The 16,830-nt window shown below is 46.5% G+C and overlaps 1 protein-coding gene across 1 annotated transcript; it reads right to left on the bottom strand.

Annotated features, from left to right (window-relative positions):
• Nucleotides 1–5,649: 5,649 nt before the first annotated feature.
• On the bottom strand, nt 5,650–11,429 carry LOC112874204 (dnaJ homolog subfamily B member 4-like). Its single transcript, XM_025937406.1, has 3 exons — nt 11,021–11,429; nt 9,987–10,432; nt 5,650–6,285 (listed from the first exon to the last, which is right to left on the bottom strand). Exons 1-3 carry the CDS (start codon nt 11,183–11,185, stop codon nt 5,847–5,849), a joined length of 1,050 nt encoding a protein of 349 aa, XP_025793191.1. The 5' UTR covers nt 11,186–11,429; the 3' UTR covers nt 5,650–5,846.
• Between the last annotated feature and the right edge of the window lie 5,401 nt (nt 11,430–16,830).

The following is a 16,830-nucleotide window of genomic DNA, read 5'->3' on the forward strand; positions in this document are numbered from 1 at the left end:
ATCCGCCCGAGATGTATGGGATGTGGCACGAGGATAGCCCCACGATGGGTTCGCTTTGGACCGATCGACGGGTAAGCTCTTTAATTTACTGTTGTACGTTTCTGTATATGCAAAGTACCGATGCAGTTGTGTAATTTTGCAGATGAGCTGGGTACATCGGCAGGTCCGAAAAGCATACCCGCAGTTCATGTCCGAATTTGATCGGATGCGGCCACAGAATGTCATCTGGACCCCGTACACCGCTGCGGCTATCTAGACACGTGCGCCGCACGGGTTGTCCTCCCTCTGCACGCGTGACGAGGCGTACTGGCTCACAAAGGCGAACCTAGTGTTCGATATTATCGTCGAGCCGTACTGCGTCGAGCGAGTGATGAGGCAGTTTGGGCGACGACAGCACTTCCCTCTCCTACCTCGAGCATTCCAGGCCGTGCCGCGCAACGTACTCGAGTAAGTTTGTGATAACTCGTTTTGTATTAATTATATAATCGTTATCATAAAGTAATGTTATCTTTCAAATATTTGCAACAGATATTCGCGCAGGGGATATCATGCCAACAAGGTCAACTGGGTCGTCAAGCTGCAGGAGTACGTAGAAGGGTGGCTTGACTCACGTGACGATGTGTGGGACGAGCCGCAGCCACACACGGAGGCGTCATACGGCGCATACCTCCGCTGGTACCTCCCTCGCACGCGTCCGTACATCACTCTTTCACGTATTGATGATGCGGAGCATCAGCACCAGCCCACCATCTCGAACACGTATCCCTCATACCGTGATCAGGCACAGCGTGGCGCGGTATGTCTTTCGCAACTTGAATTATTAAATCTTTTTTATAAAAGATCGATAACAATATTACTCTGTTTCCCATTACGTGTGCAGATCGATCTGATCAACTTCGCGGAGGTCGAAGCTACATCTCAGATCACGTTGCTTGAACGTGGAGTACGTGTACCGGAGGCACAGTATAAAGACAGCTTGCGTAAGATTCAAGACAACTTGACGCGAGCGTTACGTGCACTGACGTGTCGCGGCAGAGACGACGTGGGGGCCTCCAGTTCATCTCATGCGTCTGCCCACGTGTACACAGCTGGCCCATCGACCTCTGCAGCACCGCACGCAGCGTCCAGCGGTACTACCGCTAGTTCAAGCTGTAAGTCCTTTATAATTGCCATTTCGATTACCTTTGATTTACACGACTAATTTCGTTTGTTTTTATAGTCATGCACTCGATAGCAATGGGACCTCCTCCTGCAAGAATGGAGCCTCAGATGTTTGGCGCCTATGCTCCAGGAACATCTCTCCCGTCGGGTTCGACGCTGATATGAACACGGAGACGTGTCAATGAATTTGTCCCAATCTTTCACGGTACAGATTAACAAGTAATGATAGTTGCCAGATGGATTAAAGCACTTGACTGATATCACGAACAGACACAAAGCAAGCAATACAATATATGTCTTGGATAATCTCAAGGATCAAATACCAACAGCAGTACAATAGACGAGTCCGGCTTACAGATGCAATCCAAACTCTTGATAAATTCTTCCACTCGTGGTCAGCAGGACCAACGATCAGAAGATGGGACTCCGGTTGGAATCAGAGATGCACCCAAACTGTGGCAGCTTGATCACGAACTCTATGCAATCCAATGAAGGACCGGCTTCAATTGTTGATAGCAGATGGGTTCGCCATCAGCTTCCGGCGGCCGCAAGGCTCGGCAGGGAAAACACTAAAATAAAACCTCATCTATCCTAGAGCGGCGGCTGCCCAAGGGTTAAAGGCACGCAGGCCACCCTCTAGTCTGACTAGCAGGGTCACAATCCGACCTCAACTCATGCGCACGCAGGCACGATACAAGTCTGTCTCGGCCATAATTATTAAATCTAGTCATGTCTGAGCATGCTATCTGCTACGAAGCAAAAGATGGAAATATTAAAATATTCCGGCCACTTGCCTAATGCACATTATTTATTTCCTAATGCATATTTGATAACGCTGACTCCAGGACGCTGCATGCATCCATCTCCAAATATGTGAGTGCTGCTGGTACCCTTCTCCTCTTTACTATATATTATATTAACATCAAAAGCACCAAATTGAAGGCATGAGAATTTCAGAGAATCACTATTTGTCTTGTCCAAAATCACACACGGATATTCTGCAGTTCTATTTTGAGGAGGCATGGGCTCATCATTCTCTCCCCCTTGAATCAAAGCCGTCCTCAACTTTGTCGATAAATCAAACAACTCTCTAATATTTGCAGCAACTTTATTATTGCAATTGGCCTTCAGATCACCTCTGAGAATAGCTACATCAGACGCCAGCTGCTTCGTACTCTCAGGGCTATACTCAGCATGCATGGTCGATGGGAGCTTCTGCACACGGTGGTCCATTCGGTGTGCTGGACTGGGACGACTGGGAGGGCGGCTCCGCCACTTGGTCGGAGTTGGTGGGCGGCGGCGCCGGGCCTGACATCATTGGTCCCTCCCAGACGTATGAAGCTCTAGGTGCACAGTCCCAGGATGACCCGTTCACGTCTGCACCTCCTCCGCCTCGTCCTCACCGTGCTCCAGATGCATTTACGTACTCGGAGGACCACATACACCGACGGGCTAGGACTAGGGGGGAGGACAAAGAGAGCGCGAGGTCCGGGACAGGCGGGGTAGATACTCCTGATTCGGTGAACTTTTTATATTTAAACTGTTTTTGTATGATACTATTTTCTTTTTAATTGGTTGACGTATCGTACTATCGTAATATTTGGATTCTACGTTGCAAAACGGTACCGTTTAACCCACTGGCCAGGCGGGACGCCTGCCTCAGGGACCTCTTCACGAATAAGAAACAATAAGTAACTTTTTTTATTCGCGAAGAGGCTCTCGAGAGGGGCCTCGAAATATTTTTGAAACCTCCCGCCCGCTGGTTGGGCGGGAGGTCCCCGGCCCCACGCCTCCGGCCCGATCAACGGGCAGGAGGTACCCATTTTCCGAATTTTTCCCAACCAGCTCCTCTTTTTTGAATTTTTTTTATCCCTTTTTTTAAAAAAACTCCTGGGATGGACCCAAGCGATACAGACCTGTTGTAGGCTCGTCTGACCGGAACAAGGAACCATATAAGACATGGTCCAACAGTCTAACTTAAAATTTGTTTCTTTTAATCCTATTAAAAGTAGCATTGTTAAAACTAATTTTATTTTGGAGATTCAAACAACAACTAGATTTTCCTTGATCTGTGAGTAACTCAATTGGAGTAATTGACTGTACATTGAAATTCTGAATATCTTTTCTTCAATCTTCCATTTTTCTTAATTAGCGTGTTCATGATTTTGATAGAATCTCAGAAATTTTTATTGCTCCACCGTAAATATGTTTCTGTATTTTAAGATTAGGATTTTGATTAGTATACTCAGTTACCACATAGCCATGACTCAGAAATTTTAATTGCTCCCCCATAAGCATCTTTTTGCTAATGAATTTGGTTAGGATTAAACCCTGTAGTTCTAAGTTCTAACCTTGTTTGAGCTTTTTCATCTCTAGCCTCTACGTGTTCAGTTCAACTATTCTGCACATCTGATCTGAAACATATTTATCTTTGAATTAATTACCACACTTGATACAAACCTGATTTTTTACATTGCGGCTGCAGCTGGCTCAGGTTTGGTAGGACAGCAATTGCGGTAATGCACACATCCCCTGTCGCCCCACCATCTCGCTTCTGTAGGACTGCAGCCGACGTCTATAAAATCAAACCATGATCACACGCGGACACCCGTCCCCAATCCGCCGCGTGGCGCGCAACCTCTCCCTCCCTTCCTCCCTCCCTCCGTGTCCAAGAACCAGCCATGTCGGCAGCGAAGGCCCTAGGGCTCCCGCCGGGGGTCCGCTTCGACCCCACAGGCGACGAGCTCGTCGAGTTCTACCTCCTGCCGCGCGCCCTCGGCCGGCCGCCCGCGGTCCCGGGGATCATCATCGAGGACGCCGCCGCCGCCACCACCAGCGCGAGCCACCCCTGGAAGCTGCTCACGCGCCACCGCCGCACCGACGACGGCGCGGCCTACTTCTTCGAGAGGGCCTCCAGCAGCGACGACGCCAAGGTCGGCGCTCGTCAGTACCGCAGCTGCGGCAGCCGTTGGAAGTGGGTGGGGCAGAGGCGCTGGCCGGACGAGGCGCTCCCCCCGCGCGGCGGCGAGCAGGTCTCGTGGCGCAAGTGCGCGCTCAACCTGCAGGAGGGCCGCCGCAAGAGCGGCAGCACGGGGTGGGTCCTGCACGAGTACACCGTCGCCTCGCCGCAGTGCCCGTTCCCGGTCAAGCTCTGCCACGTCGCCTTCACCGGCTACGGCTACAAGCGCCAGCGCGTGCCCGACGGCGGCGAGGGCGAGGCCCAAGAGCTAGAACCGCAAGCCGCGCCGCCTCCGCACAAGCGCGCTGCTGCCACCGCATCTTCCGTGATAACGACGGCGACGCTGGATCAAGAAGACCTCGGCGAGGTGCGCCACCGCGCACAGGATCAAGAACAACAGTTCCTCGACTATGGGACATCATCCGTTGGGGATTTCTGTGGCTCGGACGCCGGATTCAGCCAAGAATCATCCGTCCTGGATCCTTGGTGCCCTGACGCAGGACCAAGCCAGCAAGAACCCTTCGCGCTGGATCAAGAACTCGCTCAGAATCAGGAATGTTTCACAAATCAGTCGCAAGAACAGTTCGTGAACCACGAGGGGTCATCCATTGAGGCTTATTGCGCGCTGCTACTGGCACCAGATCTCAGATCAAGCCAAGAACCTCCCGCGGGGCAATCTCTCACCGAAGAACAGCAACTGCAGCTGCAGCTGGCTCAGCTCCTTGGCGGCATCAACTCGCCGCGCGGCCCTCCCACAGCGCCGGCCGGTGGCGAGGCCGCCTACCATGAGGAGCACATTCAGACGACGTCTGATCTCCCGCTGCCGACGGATCAAGAATCCTGCACCACCGAGAAGCCGGATGGAAACATGGGCCAAGATGATTTCTTCGAGGGGTGGGGCGATCTCGACAGCTTCTGTGACACGACAGGCGTGCAAACCGACGACGACGAGATGGCTGCTGGAAGCCCGGAACGCTTGCCGGCCATGGTTGTGGAGGTGCAGCCTGTTGCTGGTGCCAAGAGCGAGGTGAAATGTGATCTCGATCGGCATTTCTTGGATCAGCAAACAGAGATTTTCTAGTTACGATCTGCGAGCTCCCCTACCAGTTCTGATTCTCTACACAGTTCGTATTACTACTGTAGCGTAACAGGCTAACAGCAACCTTAGCATACTCTGTTTTCTATAGGACACTGCTCTGTTTGTAGCCCCTGAATGAAAAAAAAGGGCCTTTAGCAATGTAGTAGACGTTATGCTACCACCAACTTCAATGATCTAGGACTAGAACCACTCCATCTCCATTTCGTTCAAAGGATTACAAAATTTAGGCAATGAAGGTTTATGAGAACAGTAATCTGATGAAGTGTCGTTGCTGTTGGTCATCTATGTAATTTGTGAATTGTGATAGTGATCCCACGGTCCCTTTTAATCAGATGGGGCTTTTTTAAAATATGGATGGGACCATTGATAGTGTCAGAACCAAGGCACTGATAGATACTCGCATAGGCCCAGCCACATCACCACAGCGTGATCACACTGAAACATCTATTTTCATGGAATTATTCTGCCAAAAATTAACATTTTAATATTCAAGCTCAAAACATCAAAAATGCCAGAACCAGTACATCTCAAGGAAACCGAAACTTCTGCATGGTATTCACAGCTAACATCTGAATGTACACTGGACTCACCAATGCAATGCCCAAAAACCCAGCCTGTGTCCACTGCTCAAGAACCTAGTAGCCTTTTGATTTCCGCTTTCTGTTCTGAGGTCAGCCTCGAGGGGAATTTGATGCTGAATTTGATCCTAAGATTTCCCTTCTTGGAAGAATCCTTGGGAATCGGCATGCCCTCTCGGGGAACAACCTCCTCATAGCCAGGGTAGATGACACTGTTTATCGGTACTGTCAGGTTCCGACCATCCAAAGTTGTTACATTAACAGTACATTCTGTCAAGGCTTCGGCCAAGGAGATCTTCTGAGTCATGACCAGATCATTCCCGTCTCTTGTGAATATATCATGAGGTTTCTCGTCAATTATGAATACAATATCTGCAGGAATTATGTGTGGAGCCTCATTACCCTTTTCAGGAAATGTTATTTTTGTCCCTTTCTTCCATCCAGGTTTTATGTCAATTGTTAGGATCTCCTCGACAACCATAGTTCTCCTGTCAAATGAATAAAGAGTTGCTGAGAATGGCCTAACCAAAATTAACAAATGCTCATAGAAAAAGACACAAATATACCAAGTCAGATAAGAAGACAATTCAAGGAAAACATGTGGGAAAACAAAAAACACACACAGAAAGATCAAGCTTATTACCGGAACAATCTTGTGTTTAACATCCCTATCACCAATTCAGAGGTAATAAAAAATACTAAATGAACTCCTAAGATGGGTCGTGCTCAGGCAAGAGAAGGCTGCCAAAACATCATTTTGTTCAACTTGTCAAAGAATATAAATGATAGAAACAGTAAGTCCAAACTCAAAATCCCATCGAAAGAAAGAAACAATGTGATACATTAACTGAATAAGATTGTCAAGCCATTACGGTTGATAAAAAGATTGACAGTCCCAGAAAACAGATAAGGCACAAGTGCAGGATAATGAGTTTATTCCTCAAGGATAATGCATGGCTGTCTCGGTGAAGATCACAATATCATCACCTGAGGAGTCGTAAAACTTAAGGACTTGATCAAAGAGTGAAGTTAGAGCTCGAGTTTCTGTCAAACAAATGTACCAAAGAATTTACAGTTTTCTGCTAAGGGGAAAAAAAATGATTAATTTGGTGGGTTGAAATGCAGACCAACTAAGAAGCATGTGATCTTTTACTAGGGCCCATTAACAAGCCCTTGAGTTATGTAGCTCCAGATATTATACTACATATGTTTCTACTCAAATAAACTTTGGGAACTTCAACTATCCAAATATTATTCAATGTCATCAAAACAGGAAACAATTTAACTTTCCAAATACTATTGAACATTATCAAACTACGAAACAATATGAAGTGTCAAACATAGTCATCCTAATAATGACTACATATTAAATTATCTATATAAAATTCTTAAAAATGTGGGCACATAATGTCATCCATAATCAGCAAAAAGGTCAATGGTGAATTTGACAACCTTGACATGTGAGTATGTATTCTAGATATTGTATATCCCAGACTGCCATATGTATCAGGGAGGCATCCAATGTCTCTGAATACTCTATAGAGTAAAATTGCACCGGCGGTCCCTAAACTTGTAAGAGTGTATCACTTAGGTCCGTCAACTCCGAAAGTGCATTTCTGGATCCACAAACTTGTAAGGGTGTGTCACTTAGGTCTGTCAACTCCAAAAGTGCATTTCTAGGTCCACAAACTTTTTAAATTGTTCACCGCAGGTCCATACGTATCCACGTATGCACGTAACGCTGACATGCCACGCTGACTGTACATTGCCGAGACTACCAACATGGATTATGATGAGAATTGACGCTTTGCCTCTTGTTTTCTTCTCCACCATGCCATCTCCCTCCTCTTCCTCTTGGCCGGCGGATTGCTTGCCGATCCCGCCACTTGCTGGGACCGTCTTAGGACGCCGCTCGGGGTGCCTCCCGCTGTGGTGGCTGGGGCCACATCAGCGATGGCGCTGATGTGTGCCATGTCCGGTCATCCGGTGGACGCGGTGGACAGGTCAGAGAGCAGCACGAATGGCATGACAGCCCGTGGGAGAGATTGAGAGAAGAGGGAGGTAAATTAGACGGGAGACATACAGTTAGCGTGTCATGTCAGCATTACGTGCACACATGGATACATATGGACCGGCTGTGAACAATTTAAAAAGTTTGTGGACCCAAAAATGCACTCTCGAAGTTGACGGACCTAAGTGAAATATCCTTACAAGTTTGTGGATCTAGAAATGCACTTTCAGAGTTGACGGACCTAAGTGACACACCCTTACAAGTTTAGGGACCGCCGGTGCATTTTACTCTACTCTATATATACCACCCAGGAGGCTCAATGCAAATAATTTCATGCAAATCTATCCTTCCTACATGACATGAGTTTAGGTTTAAATACTGAAGCATAAGGTTCCCGCTGCCCACAACCACGCCGCCCCCCGGGAGATCGATCTCCACTAGGAGCTGCACCTAGTAGATAGGTTTCGCGCGTCATGTAGCACAAGAGAGCTCCATCTGCCAAGGTTGTTGCTCACCAATTCCTCCCACATGCTGGCAGAAACATATTGGTGTATATTGCAGGAAACATTAATTTAGCAATTTTGCAATTAGTTTCCGTGTTTGTTTTTTCCCTTTAGTTATCCTTTTGTATTGAATTGTAGCAAGACAAGTGAAGCACCTTTGGTTTTGTACTGGAGTTTTGAGTGCATGACTCCACCCACCGGGGCTCAAATATTGGTGCTCACATTTCAATGAGAAAATGTTTATGTGCATCCCTAGTTGGTGCAAAGGCTGGAGATTACCTGTGTTATCTAAAAAATACTCTACAATGTCTTCTCTCTTAAAATCTGCCTTAAAGCCTCTTTATTATCTACAACAATTATGATGTAGGGGTTACAACCGCATAATACTATATCCCTAAGAAAAAGAGTTTTTTGGTGTGCTATTAATCTCATTATGCCGCAATGCAGAGTTTTGAAAGTAAGCAAAGCATACATAAGACTTGATCATGGTTTATCTATTAAACGGACACCTAGGAATTAAACGGACACCTAGGAACCACAATTGAGTACAATATTCACAATTCACAACCTTAGTTTTTAACATATGGTGCTAGTTCAGTCAATCCATAGACCATGCCTGAAATGGTAATATGTCTCTTCCACATAATAAATGCAGTCTGCATATTCACTTAATAAAAGCAGTTATCAGAGTAATTGAATCCATGGTGACAACTTACAAATAAAATTCGACCACAAGAGGAGACTCCCCCAGGGCTTGGTTCTAAGAAGGTGCCTTGCATCATACCCAGGTCAGGACGGGAGTTTCAACGACTACCGGAGTTCAACGCTCTAACCGGTCCACCACGAGATGACCACATGGTGACAAATTACCTGATTCAAAAAACTTATGTCGCAACATGGCCCTAAAGTTTGTTTGTCTGTCTCACTTGGTCCCTACTTTGTTCATAAGCTTGTGTAGGTTTGTCACGTAGATGCATCTCTTAGCTAGGCTATGGAAAAACAATGGTGCCGCAACTCAGAACACCTAGTGACAAAATCAGAGAAGTTTCCAAATGCAACTGACTATTTACTGTTGACATCACTAGACTAAGATGGATCCAACCCACGACATGCTGGCCTTAGTGCAACACCGATGTCTGGAATGTGTGAACACAGACAGTAGCCTGCCCCCCCCCCCCCCCCTCCCCTCCTTTCTGTCCTAACAAAGGTGACTACAACTGTCAAAAGAAAATCATCATAAGGCTCCAAGATGGATACCTATTTTTTTCCAAGGGGAGGGAAGACTATTTCGTTCATATCATAGTGAATGGCTGAGTGCCTCTAGCCCTCTACAGGAAAGCATTTAACTGTTATTTGGCTTAATCATAACCTGGAACTTTTGTAAGTTGTACCAAACTCAGAGTGTTGGTTTCAGTTATCATTATTTCACTCTCTTTCAAAATGAATACTTACATGGTGCAAAAGGGCAATGGTTCCAACTTTGGTTATTCTCAATGATGTCATAAAAATATCTAATGTAGCTATAGAATAGTGTGAAAATTTCAGGTTCTGCACGTTTAGCTATGTACAAATCACACACTGCCAATAAAATAAGTTCCTGTTCTGCTATCAATTGTTTAATGCAACACTGGAAGAACAATATCTAATTTCAAAGCACATAATAATATTCACTCACCCGCCAGCATCTAAAATCTCTCGTGAGATCTTCATCTTCTTGGAGATACCTTTGTACAAATCAGCAAGGTTGCATGGCAATCGGTTCTCAATTGGAGGAGCTTTCGAAGGCCGTTGTGGAACATGCATTGATGCCTCACCAGGGAACTGAGGGTAGGACCCAAATATGTCATCCCCGAACATCCCAAACCTTGAGCCCCTCATGCCCCACTCAGCACCTCCGCCCATGCCTCCCATGCCACCCATGCTTGAGAATGGGCTTGAGAACCCAAAGAACTCGGCAAAAATATCATCTGCGCTGCGAGGATTGAACTGGAATGTCGACGCATTCCCACCATAGTAGGAAGACCCACTGGGACCACCTGCTCCAGGAGGTGGAACCTGACCCTTGAGTCCTTCTTCCCCGTACTGGTCATAGACCGCCCGCTTTTGTGAATCACTTAGCACCTGCAAGCAAAACACGCAAGATCAAGTGTAAATGTTTTACTGCTAAGACATAAGCGGCAATTAGCTCACTGGTGTCACAGTGATCAGTGCAGAAATTGATCCTAATCCATAGAATGACAAAATCAAAATAATTGCACATACACTAAAAACGGGGAAAACAAGTCACATATCGGGAAGTTGAATAAGTGGCAAAATTCTAGAGAAATGGCACTAACTTACAGGCTCTGGAAATGGCCGACAAACATCAGCATCAAAATGATGCCATTGTATCCAAACTAGAGTGCTGGTGTCTGATTCCACAAACAACGCAAAACGCGAATGTTAAATTTGCTTCAGATCGAAAGGCACGGGAGGCCAGAGCTCACCGCACCGGGGAGGCGAAAATTAGATCTTCTCGCACTAAAGAGCCTTGTTTGCCCAATGGCGAGCACACGTCATAAACTACAGCTATCAAATCCGTATTAAGAGGAAATGGGGAAGCGCACCCTCAATCCTCAATCGAACACCATTCTCTTCCTCGGCGGCCAGCTACGAGCACCGGAACAGATCAGAGGCGCAATGGGGCCAGGAGAGAGAGAGCGGGCGAACCTCGTAGGCCTCTGAGATCTTCTTGAACTTGGCCTCGGCCTCCTTCTTGTTGCTGGGGTTCTTGTCCGGATGCCACTTCATGGCGAGCTTCCGGTACGCCTTCTTGAGCTCGTCATCGGAGGCGCCGCGCTCCACCTGCAGCACCTTGTAGTAGTCCACCCCCATCCTGCCGCCGCAGCAGCAGCCGTCCCGGCCTGGCCGGGGTGGCGGGCGTCGGCGTCTGGGCGCCTCGCGGAGCGGTGGCGGGGGTCGGGGCGGCGAGGTGAGATGGTCAGATGGCTGAGCGTGTGAGGGTCGGGGAATTTTCGTGCAGTGTAGATTCAGGAACAGGCGGACAGGCCTGGCAGGGGGATTCCCGATCTCGCGGCGTCACAGCGGAATGGGGTGGCCACGTCGGTGGCTGCCGACTCGACGGACATGCCAGGCCCTGCTGACATGGCTATGGATTTGGAAACAGAAATCCAGTACACGTACAGTACTAAACTGCAGGTGCCTCTCGAAACTAGGAATAAAAAAAATAGGACGTAGTGTATTAGACTACTCTAGCGGTTCGTGTCTTGTATCCTTGCGTTCAACTTCAAATTTCAGATCCGGCGATACCTCACCAAATAATCACCTACCTTAGAGTATCCTTAGATAGGCCAACAGTAAAAACACCGACAGCTGGCGCCCACCATAGGGCCGATCGTTGCGATCATTGGGCGAATTTGAAGGACCTCTTCATCAATATCAATCCAATCAAGGTGGCGGATTGCTACTTCGTACATATGCATCGGTGGATCAATTCATCGAGTTCGAGAACGGATCCTTCAGCGAACGGCTACATCGACCTCGACTACTCGGCTCGACTTCACCTCGCACTGCAACGTCGATGCACCGCGGCCGCCAACCTCGACGACCCAGTTCAACTTCGGCTTGTGCCGCAATGTCCGCGCGCAAAGCAGCGACGAGTTCGACTACTTCGACTTCGCGAGGAGGCTCGGCGGCCCGCCAGCGACTACTTCGACTTCGCGAGAAGGCTCGGTGGCCCGCCGGCGATCACTTCGACTTCGCGAGGACGATCGGTGGCCCGCCGACGACTACTTCGACTACTCGTCTCGACTAGAAACTAGTCGAGGGCGAGCCTCACAGCAATTTTTACACCGAATAAATTTTGCTATCTTCACATTATTACTAAGTACTACTCGGTATCTTCGCATTATGCTGCATAATGTATGCATTATCTTTTTTCAGATCAAGCTTCGGCAACAACCCTCCAAGCAGCACGGCGTGCCATCACAGTTCCTCTAGTTCCCAGGCTCAGGGGCTGGGCGATGCACACTACTCGACATGGCTCTTTCGGCTCTCCTAGCTCTTAAACTCGGGGGCAAGATGCCACAAAACTACTCGAAGACGACTCATATGAAGACTGAGAGTGCAGAAAAAACCCTAAGTCACCGCACGGTTAAATAAACCAGCGGGACGCTTAATTTCACTATGCAGAAGGTTTTGAATTTCAGAGTAACACCAATGCCATGATTCTTGAATTCTTTTTCCGAACCTAAAGGTTTTGAATTCAAGGCTCGGGGACTACAGGATACGTGTCATCGACTATTTATTTTTCGAATATACTCGAAGGATAAGAAAAAAAGATTCAAGACTAATTTGACTGTCAGCTTGATTCTTTGATTCAACCTAAGGCTCAGGGGCTACTCCATATGGAGTGCGATTTTCCATCGCACCACATACCAAAAAAGACTTAAGCTATTCGGGCCATGAGCATCTCATAGCCTCGATGCAACCAAGCAAGTACTCGAAGAAGACCTTCAAGATGGAGTTTTAGAAGAAGCCGAAGACTACTTCAGAAGTACTCGAAATGCCTGCAGTACTCGGCTATGAAGAGCTCGGGGGCTTGTCAGTGATAGATCCCCTAGGTACCGTAAGGAAGCTACCCGTGAGGAAAAAGAAGTCTGATTCCTACTAGAATTTCACTGTAATCCTATTATGACTCATACCTTATATCCCTACTAGGACTCCTACCTTGTAATCCTACTATGAACCCCGTCCCCTAGGATATATAAAGGAGGGCAGGGATATCTAAATAGGCAGAGAACCAACAGAGAGCAGCCAACAGGCAACTCAACACCCAAGCGCAGGGCGCAATATACAACACCCCAAAACAGGACGTAGGATATTATGCTACTCTAGCGGCCCGAGCCTGTCTAAATTTGTGTCTTGTGTCCTTGCGTTCACCTTCAAGTTTCAGATCCGGCGATCCCTCACCAAATAATCACCTATCTTAGCGTATCCCTAGGTAGGCCGACGGTAAAAACACCGACAGCAGCATATCGTCGAGGTTGTCAATGAAGTCGTCAAGATCGCTGCTTGGAGTTGATGAAGAGGCCTCCGGCTCCTTGGAGTTGGCTAGGTGGCTGTTGAAGCCACCCAAACCGTTGGCAACGCAGATCCAGGAACCGAAGATGAAGGTTGTGCCCTCGTCGAGCATAGCGCTGGTGAAGTTGAAGGATGCCATCGAATTCTCTGGTGGATGCTCGATGAACATCCCTACCCGGTGCGCCAGCTCTCGGTATTTTACTGCCACGCCCACCGAGGGATACCCTCAAGGTGGTGAGTTTGTAGGTAGGGTGTCGCCGAAATCAGGAACTCAAAAGTGCAAAGGAACGCAAGGTTTTAGACAGGTTCGAGCTGCTAAGAGCGTAATACCCTACGTCATGTGTCGTTTGTATTGCCTTTGATGATGATTGTCCCCGAGGGGGTCCCTGTCCGCCCTTATATAGTCTGGAGGATAGGTTTACATAGAAGTCCTAGTCGGGTACAAGCTCAGGAGTCCTATCCGAGTACTTCTCGGGTGGTTTCCTACCGTGTCCGACTAGTTTCACTACTGTACGAGCAATCCTACTGCCTTACGAGTAGTTACAATAGATGTAGGGCGTGGACCATGTCCCATCCCGTATCCTAGGAGAAGTGTGCCACGTGAACTGTCCCGTGTGCCCAGGTCTGATAGGTTCCCGCAGGGAAACCTGGGGTCTACCTCCGTAAGGACTCTTGACCCTAGCTATTCGCCCAACATACACTAGTACAGAAGATGACATTAGTCCGAGTTGTAGAAACTGGGACTAAAAGGTCTGCAACGCCCAAAAAAATAATTGGCAAGCACAACCAACCTCGAACTCAAGACCTCCTGCCTCACATATAATTTCCTTATCACCCTACCTACACAGCACATATGACTCTACATGGGATGCTTTCCTTTTGAACTGACCCGTAAAGGATCCTTTAGTGCCGGTTGGAGCCTCCAACCGGGACTAATAGGTGACTCTTTAGTTCCGGTTGGTGTTACCAACCGCGACTAACTTTTAGTCCCGGTTAGTCCTGGGTTGAGCCTCCAACCGGGACTAAAGATCCCCTCGCCCTCCTAGCCATTAGACCCAGGTAGGGATGGCAAATGGTCTAAACCCACTGGATTTTGCAGTCCCAAACCCAAGCCCATGAAAAATATTTAAACCCATTAAAAAAATCCATACCCACGACACGTTTAAAATTTTATCCATACCCGTGCCCATCGGGTTAGCAGGTACCCACGGGTCACCCGTGGGTCTACACCTTACTATACTAGTTTTTTTATCATAATCAACAAGTTTAGTATAATAAACATTAAGTTTATAGTGTAAAAAATACATGATGAGAAAGAAGTTCATTCATTGTTCACTAAAAAATATTAGAGGAAATAAAAATATAAATACCAAGTTCTATATTCAAGGGATCATAACACCATATAAACTCACCAATCCATCGTATACATACATGGATACTACATCAACAAAGCAACAACACCCATACCCACCACCAAAATATTTAGAGTTCACCAAAATAAGAAGTGAAAGAAGAAAGGATATTAAGTTTATTATAAATTCACAAAGTAAAATAATAATTGCACTAGGTTAGAACGGGTTTAAAAAACTCATGGGTTTACGGGTTCGGGTATTGTAGGAATAAATCCGTGCCTATAAACCGAACGGGTAAGACTTTATACTCATTAACAAACCCAAAGGTAAGAATTTGACCCAAACCAATACCCTAATAGAGTAAAAACCCATCGGGTTTCGGGTTTGGGGTACCCATTGCTATTCTTAGACCCGGGACTAATCCTTTCATTAGTCCTAGGCCCAACCCCAGCTGGAACTAAAGGAGTGGATGAAAGGCCTCTTCTGTACTTAGTGATAATTAGCTGCAAATTTTTCTTGGAGCCATAAGCAAAACCTCACGCCACAGTGTCTCTATGGCACGAACAGAATCTGAATGAGGTCATAGAATTCACACAAAGTAAATGGACCTTTCTGCAAAATTGGTTGATGTAGCAGTAACACTGATTGGGTTATTTGAATCTCCATGTCATTTATCAAAAATTCCAATTTCACTTTCGAAAAGTTTACCATATCTGTACATCACCCCAAATCAAGTTTCCACTCAACCACAATTCACGTTAATAAATTAAAGGTCTATTATTTATTACTCCCTTCGTTTCATCAAACTATTGTTCACTTTATCTTTATCCTAAATAAAATTTCAATAAATTTGACCAAGACTTTTGAGAAAAATAGATTAACATCTATAATACAAATCAATATAAAATCAAGTCATATTTCATGATAAAATAAAATGAACTATAATTTCAAACGTAGAGAGTAGTATAGAGCAACGGTGTAGAGGGATGCGCTGTGGCTTAATGGTGGAGCAAGGGTGTTCTGATGTTCATGTACAGTTGTCCTACGAAAAGAGATGCGATAGGATGGTGCAGGCAAACCAAATAATTTCGAAGACAATTGCATTTGCACATGTTATATATAGAAAAACTAATAATACGAGTATTATTATACTTAGAGTTAGTGAAAAATCATTTTACAATATATAGTTAACCAGATACTTAACCAGATGCTTCCATTGCCAGCTTTTTTTCTTAGAGTTAACATGGATGTGGGTCAAGTTCTTTATGCAAAGAACGGTAGCTACATGCATGGTCCAGCGATTTGCATTGTGAATAAGAGTATAGCCGAATGATCCAAGAAACTACTGAAAATTACATGCATAAATGTACCATTTAAACTGGCCGTATGACAGGCAATACAAGGTACATCCCTCACTGACATTTCTAGCATACCGAAGGTCTTTTTCAAATTATATAAAGTGATAGTTTGAAATAGTCGTAGAGTTGGCATGCATCAAACATAACAGAGGCTATGGCCCCCTGCGGGCCCTCCTTGCTTCCGCCAAGGACCTCATTAACAACATTGAATAGCGCCGTACTCGGCTTCAGCACTGGAGTGGAAGATTATGTTCTGAAACTTCCAAAACCAGAACATAATGTTATCACCAAGAAACTCGAACGTAGCCCGATGTGGATCTGCGTGTGTCCGGGCAACCGGCCCGGTCAGTAAATCATGGAATCTGCTCGCTCTGTTTTTAAGTTCCGTCGTATTAACAACTGTAGGAGTAAGAGCCTTGGGAGAAGACAGATAACAAAATGCAGCAGAAAAATGGCACGGTTTAGCATGCAGCACGACAAAGAAGAAAAGGCCAAGGGATTTGAGCACAGCTCGTCTCCAAAATCCAGCCAGCATCCCACAGACACTGTGGCCGCTAGCTTGGGATTGGAGTGACAAGGTATAGGAGAAACCAAACACCTGGACACAACACCACTTCACACAATTTAAAATCTGACCATATAAAGGTCCACATTGGAGCAAATGCTACCAAGTTATCTGCAAGAAGCGTTTAATCATCGTTCAAGCATCACTATCAATAAAAAAAAA

Source organism: Panicum hallii, chromosome 1, assembly GCF_002211085.1.
Source record: "Panicum hallii strain FIL2 chromosome 1, PHallii_v3.1, whole genome shotgun sequence".
Lineage (NCBI taxonomy): Eukaryota > Viridiplantae > Streptophyta > Magnoliopsida > Poales > Poaceae > Panicum > Panicum hallii.

Bases quoted from the DNA above. Each gene is read 5' to 3' on its own strand.
- LOC112874204 (XM_025937406.1), bottom strand. From the start codon at position 11,185: ATGGGGGTGGACTACTACAAGGTGCTGCAGGTGGAGCGCGGCGCCTCC. The intron at 10,433-11,020 runs GTTCGCCCGCTC...TTTTGCTTGCAG, and splicing joins AGATCTCAGAGGCCTACGAG to GTGCTAAGTGATTCACAAAA. The intron at 6,286-9,986 runs GTGAGTGAATAT...TTCATTTGACAG, and splicing joins GAGATTTTAGATGCTGGCGG to GAGAACTATGGTTGTCGAGG.